This window comes from Microtus ochrogaster, unplaced genomic scaffold (assembly GCF_000317375.1).
Source record: "Microtus ochrogaster isolate Prairie Vole_2 unplaced genomic scaffold, MicOch1.0 UNK118, whole genome shotgun sequence".
Classification (NCBI taxonomy): Eukaryota; Metazoa; Chordata; class Mammalia; order Rodentia; family Cricetidae; genus Microtus; species Microtus ochrogaster.
Window position 1 is genome coordinate 493,517 of NW_004949216.1, and position 6,939 is coordinate 500,455.

Consider the following 6,939-nt stretch of genomic DNA (forward strand, 5'->3'; position numbering starts at 1 on the left):
TTTGTTGAGGTTTTTTCTTTTGGGGGGCAGAGCCTCACTATATACCTAGGTGGCCTAGAACTCACTATGTAGAGCAGCCTGGCGCAAACTCATAGTGATCTACTTCCTTCTGCCTTCTGAATGCTGGGATTAAAAGTATATACAACCATGCCTAGCTAAAATAAATTCTTTAAGCTAAATTGAAAACCATTTTTTTTAGAAAATGTATGCATGTCAAGAGCATGTCTTAAATGATCCATCCATCCATCATCCATTCTGTTATCTGCCTGTGCTGCTAAGCAAGCATCTACCACCAAGTCACAACCCAGCCCTAGAACGCTCTGCTTAAAATGACTATTGATTTTGAAGTAGAACACTACACATCCTTAGACGTTGCTCCATCTCCATGGTCAGAGTTCACCTCGGCTGCACGGTAGAAGGTAACTTTAGCAAGTGTTTGCAGATTTCTCGTCTATTCCAAGTCCTCTTGGGGTTCGTTCTCTATTTTAAATTAAGATTTACTTTGTTTCCAGGGATGGAACTCAGGGACCTTGTACATGCTGGGCAAGCGTTCTACCATGGACCTACATACCCTTCCCCTAAAACAAAAATCTGAGCATGATTTCCCCCCAGTGCTCAAGATAACGTGAGACAAATACTGTCAATGAGCTACAGGCCAGCCTGATTGGTTTGTTTTCCTTTATTAGCTAGGGGCTGCTGTTGCCAGGGCTGTTGTGTGACTTGTGGGCTAAGAGATCTTGCCTCAGCGTCCTGAGTAGTTGTGACTGCAGTTTAGTTGACTGTTCCTTGCTTTCAGCCATGCTTTTCGAAATCTGCCGTCATGTCATCGAGGTTTTTGTTTGCACAGAGGTTCACTGCAGAAGGTTCCCAGTGAATTCCCTCATGGGGTCATGGCCCATGGGGAATCTGACCGTTCTGAGAAGGTGCAGCCCATGGGTCTCGGTGTTGTCTTCAGAGGGTTTCATGCAAGGGTCGTAGTTAACTCTATCTGTTGTTTGAAGTGGCCAAAGAACAGCTTTCTCATAAGCTTGGAATGAGTTCCTGCCTCCCAGGTGATCCGTGACTTCACACATTGTCATCAGCCTGCTTTCAGGTTGTTTGTGGCCCCTCTGGAGTTTCTTGTAAAAAATGTTCTTCTCTGTGAAATGTGTCTTCTGGATGATGGTTATAATAGTAATTCCACACGGTGTGCAAAGAGTGTATAGGTGAACACAGAGCGCCACAAAAATGTTTGAGTTTTGTTTTGTTTGGTGGTATTGTGTAAGAACCCAGTGCCTTGAACATGCTAGGTAAGTACTGAGCCACACTCCCCAGTCCAATATTATTGTTTTATCTACAATTTCTACGTTTTTCACAGAAAGAGTTTCAGGATTTTGATTTTAATATAATCATGACCTGGGTGGGAGTGTGTTTATATAGTTCAGTGTGCATTATAATTTTATAACACACACACACACACACACACACACACAATGCCCAGGCTGGTCCTGGGCTCCAGTGAATGATCCATTTCCCAAGTAAGTGGGACTATAGGTGCATGTTACCTGTGATGGTTTAAATAACAATGGTCCCCAGAGGCTCATGCATTTGAATGCTTAGTCACCACGGAATTAGACTGTTTGAAACGATTAGAAGGGTTAGAAGATGTGGCCTTGGTGGAGAGGTGTACCACTGGAGGGTGGGCACTGAGGTTTCAAAAGCCCAGATAAGCATTATCTGTCTGTCTGTCTCTGCCTGCAGATCAGGATGTAAAGGTCTTACAACACCTACATACCACCATGCTTCCGATGCTAATGCTTTGAGTCTCTGAAACTGTAAACACATCCCCAATTAAATGCCTTTTTTAAACTGCAGAATTCTACAAAAATATGGAAGGCTTTACAAATCTATATGTTATGCTTGTGAAGAGGCTATGCTAATCTTCTCTGTATCATTCAGATTTTAGTATGTATGTTGCCAAAGCGAGTACTTAAATGCTTTTTTTTTTTAAAGAGTTGGGCAGTGGTAGCGCACGCCTTTAATCCCAGCACTCGGGAGGCAGAGGCAGGTGGATCTCTGTGAGTTCAAGACCAGCCTGCTCTACAGAGCAAGTTTCAGAGCCAAGGCTGTCTCAAAGACAACAACAACAACAAAGAGTCACCGTGGTCATGGTACCCCTTCACAGACGGCACCACACCCAACTGCTGCGTTGGTATTCATGTACTTGGGTGGCAACCGTATGCACAGTCCTTATGGATCTGTACCTCCCTAAAGCCACAAATATAACACTTATTTATACTTGCAAATATATAAATTTTGGTTAAAACTGGCAAAAGGGGATCTGGCTATTATTCTTTCTTTTATGTTCAAAATAGAACAGGCTGGGTGTGACAGCATATACCTGTATTAATTCCGGCACCGAGAGGTTGGGGCAGGAGGCTTGAGAGTTCAAGACCAGCCTAGGATAGAGAGGTTTGTGGTTGTTTTAAGATTTATTCCTTACACATTGTATGTGTGTGTATCAGAGGACATGTATGCCATTTGCATGCACATGCTGATGAGGCCAGATCCCCTGGAACTGGAGTTATAGGCATTTCTGAGGGGCCTGGTATGGGTGCAGGAAAACAAACCCAGGACCTCTATAAGAGGAGGATGAGCCATCTCTCAATGGGCTAGGGAAGCCTAAGCCAGCCTACGACATAGTGAGGAACTGTTCTCCCTCACCCCCAAAGGACCCCAGAACAAACAAAATATTCCAAACAAAAAATAGCAAAAAAATTTAATTTTAAATTTAAATTTTTAAATTTATTGATTTAAAACCATGACTGTCCATATATATTTGTGTGAAAATACATTAAATAGTTTTGTGAGTTAATATGCTTATATAAAAGTATAAGGTCATAGTAGTATTACAGTTGCTAAGAATTACCAATATTTTGATTTTGAGATAGTTTTCTTGAGAATTTCTGAGACAAAAACTAAGATTCTTAGCTGGGTGGTTGTGGCACACACCTTTAATCCTAGCACTTGTGAGGCAAAGGCAGGCAGATTTCTGAGTTCTAGGTCAGCCTGGTCTCCAGAGCAGAAGTCCCAGAACAGCCAGGACTGTACAGAAAAACCTTGTCTCAAAGACTAGAAAAAGCAACAACAGCAACAACAACAAAAACACCAAACAAACAAACAAAAAAACTAAGATTCTCCCCTGCTTCCTTTGGTTTTTGAGACTGGGTTTGTCTGTTTAGCCTTGGTTATCCTGGAGCTTGCTCTGTAGACCAGGCTGACCTCCAACTTGAAGAGATGCCTTTGCCTCCTGAGTGCTGGGAATAGAGGTGTGTGCCACCACTGCCTGGCCAAAACTAAAATTCTTAAAAAGTAAAATATGACAATAGTTTTCTAAATAAGACAGATTTGGGGGTGAGAAAAGCAGGTATCTAGAAATGTAAGTCTGTTCTAGAATTCCTGCCTCCTCCCCATGTGCCACCACATCTGGCTGTACATTTATTTGTTTTTTGTTATTTTATTTATTTATTTATTTGGTTTTTCGAGACAGGGTTTCCCTCTAGCTTTTGGGTCCTGTCCTGGAACTAGCTCTTGTAGACCAGGCTGACCTTGAACTCACAAGAGATCCTCCTGCCTCTGCCTCCCAAGCACTGGGTTTAAAGATGTGTACCACCTATTGCTTGGGCAGGCTGAATTTTTGTCCCATTTCTCAGTGTTAGGATTACAAACCTGTGCCATCATACCTGGCCCATTCTTCCCTTCCTTCATACATGCATGCATGTATGCACATATGTATGTAGTTTTATAGGATTTATTTATCCTTCTTTCATGTGCTTGCCTACATTTATGCATGTTTACCACATGTGCACCTGGTCCCCAAGGCCAGAAGAAGGTGTTGGATACCTTAGAACTGGGGCTACAGACGATTGTGAGCCAAACCTAGGTCCTCTGCAAGAGAAGCAAGTGCTCTTAACCACGAAGTGATCTTTCCAGCCCCCTTCTTATATTTTAGTTGCCAAAAATCTTTCATTGAATGGATAATTATAGAGGCTATAAAATTTAAAATGCTTTTTCCTGATGCCTCTCAATGTAGTTCTATAGGCACGTGAGTTTTGTTTTCATAACCCCATGAAGCCTGGCATTTTGTCTCACGTTTCAGGGCCCATTCACACATGGATAACTGTAGGTCTGCTCATGAAGTTCACAGGCTGAACTCCCACAAGCTGTAAAACAGAGTTTATGGGCTTGTGATCCAACCTATTCCTGTCTCGGTGCACAAAGTGGATGCTGTTACCTAGAAGAAAACAAGGACAAATGCTGAGGGCAAATGCCATGCTAGTCTTTAGATTTACTGCTCACCGGGATCAAGGAAGTATTGCAATTAATTAATTACCTGGAGTCCATTATACTTCCTATGTAATGCCACCATAATTCTGCATCATGGCAATTAACCATGACAAGGCAATGGTTGAATAAGAGTGTTACTTAACACATTATGAGCTCTGAGGGAACAGCATCTTAAATTATACCCTTCTATTCAGTTTCAAGTATAATTAAATAAAACATCCAACCAGACAGGCAGAATTTGGAACTAACATAGATATCAGCTGGGAAATTAAGATCTATTTCCTAAGCATATGCATTAATAAAATAAATCATTGGCTTCAAAAAATTCACTCCTGGGACTAGGGGGTGCAGTACTCATGAGGCTCTGGGTCATCCCTAGCACTGCCAAAAAAAAAGAGAGAGAGAGAGAGAGTGAGAAGGAAAGAAAAACACTGATTTCATAGAATGCTTTAAAACTAACCAAAGAGGTTAGGAGTGAAGGCAGGAAGCCAGCTAGCTACAGTCAACCTAGACACCCACCATCCTATACACTCAAGCTGTAATTTATGGTCTAAATCCTGTCAGTTCCACCTGGAACTCAAAACCAGAATTTTTGTTTGTTTTGAGTCAGGATCTCGCTATTATATAGCACTGGTTGGCCTGGAACTACTATGTAGATTGAACTCACAGAGATCCTCCTGCCTCTGACTCCAAAATGCTGGGATTGAAGGTATGTGCCACCATGCAGCCAAAACCAGAATTTAACTTGAAACATTAGCTCAAAGAACATGCTTTTTGGCATCATGTCCACTGGCCACATCTATAGTAACAGATTTAATGCTTCATCCCCTGTGGATATGGTGTGGCTTATAAGGCATTATTTGAAAGGATTAGGACATGTGACCTTGTTGGAGTAGGTAAGGTCTTATTGGAACTCTGTCAACAGGACCACTTTGAAGTTTCAGAAGCTCAAGCTAGACCCCATGTGGCACTTTCTCTTCTTGCTGCCTGACAAATCAGACATAGCACTTTCAGCTACCTCTACAGCACCATGTCTGCCTGCATGCTGCCATGCTTCCTGTCATGATGATAATGAATTCAACCTCTGAACTGCAAGCCAGCCCCAATTAAATGTTTTCCTATATAACAGTTGATGAAACCCTGTCTGGAGAGATAGCTCAGAGGTTAAGAGCAGTCACAGCTCTTCCAGAGGTCCTGAGTTCAATTCCCAGGAACTACGTAGTGGCTCACAACCATTTGTAATGAGATCTGGTGCCCTCTTCTGGAGTACAGACATACACGCAAGCAGAACACTGTATATCATCATCATCATCATCATCATCATCATCATCATCATCATCATCACCAACAGTTGCTGTTGATGTCTCTACAGCAGTAGAAATACTAAGACAATGGTCAAATGACTCAGTGACATGAGATGAGGAATGAGGTAAAAATCAACAACCCCTTCCTGGTGTGGGAGGGCCTTCTGTATATGTGTTGCTTTTATTGGTTAATGAATAAAGCTGCTTTTGGCCAGTGGCTTAACAGAGTAAAGCCAGGCGGGAAATCCAAACAGAGATGTACAGAGAAGGTAGGCAGAGTCAGTGAGATACCATGTAGCTGCTACGGAAGGAGACAGATGCCTGGGGACTTTACCAGTAAACCACAAGCCTTGTGGTAAAATATAAAATCATGAAAATGGGTTAATTTAAGATATAAGAGCTAGCTAGCAATACGCTTAAGCTATTGGCCAAGCAGTGTTTTAAATAGTATAGTTTCTGTGTAATTATTTTGGGTCTGAATGTCTGGGAACAAACAAACAGCCTCCAACAACACCTTCCAAGTCTGGGGATGCAAATTAGTTAGGCAAAAATATGAGTCTGGAAGATTGGGGTGTAGCTCAGTGATAGAAGCACCTGTACAGTACACAAGACCCTGGGTGAACTACCCAACACCATGGAGAAAGAAAAGAATATGGAGGCTGGGAGGTAGTGGATTAAAGAATCCCAGCACTCAGAAGGCAGAGACAGGCTGATCTCTGTGAGTTGAAGGCCAGCCTAGACTACAGAGGGAGGTCTAGAACAGCCACAGGTACGTCAGGAGACCCTGTCTCAAAAAAAAGAAAAAAAAGGGGGGGGATGGAAAGGAGCGAGCTCTGAGCTGAGCTCAAAATGGGCTCACGTATTTACTTAGTCATTTATCAGTGATGAGCCTAGGAGACAATGCACCTTCCACTGAGTTACAATTCCAACTCCAAAGAGCTTTTTCTTTGTCTTTCTTTATTTTTTTAAATGATCTAAATTTGTAAGAGATGGGTACAAGTGTGGCTGCTACAAAAAAAACGAAACACTTAGTCAAAAGCAGGCCTTTGAAGAGTCTGGGACTGGTAGACGTGTTAATAATTCACCAGGAGGTACAATTTTAAAGAAGCAGAGAATGAAGAAAAATCTGCCTACGCCAGTGGCTGTTTGGTCTGTTACTGCAGACCGTGAATGTGGAGAAAGTCTGCTTTCCGCACTGCTGGCCCAGACACAGTCAATGTGGTTGTTGAAGCCGTGCCTTATGGCAGTCCTCACTTCAGAATGGGCTAACCCTGGTACTGGCTCGCTTTCCAACACTGTGTGGGTCTCT

General features: G+C 42.4%; 1 protein-coding gene and 1 non-coding gene across 6 annotated transcripts in view; both read right to left on the reverse strand.

Annotated features, from left to right (window-relative positions):
• The window catches only part of Prxl2c (peroxiredoxin like 2C), a 30,102-nt gene that overhangs the window by 11,047 nt on the left and 12,116 nt on the right, over window positions 1-6,939 (reverse strand). The window contains exon 6 of one of the 5 annotated variants that reach the window (XM_005371643.3): window positions 3,589-4,273. The exons of the other annotated variants lie outside the window; for them this stretch is intronic. Coding sequence (XP_005371700.1) covers window positions 4,146-4,273 — 128 coding nt within the window. The 3' untranslated portion in view covers window positions 3,589-4,145. Of the gene's footprint in view, window positions 1-3,588; window positions 4,274-6,939 lie in introns of those variants that run through there. 5 annotated transcript variants of the gene reach the window in all.
• Window positions 1,863-1,969, reverse strand: LOC113455792. Its single transcript, XR_003376753.1, has one exon. It is a non-coding gene; the product is annotated as a U6 spliceosomal RNA (small nuclear RNA).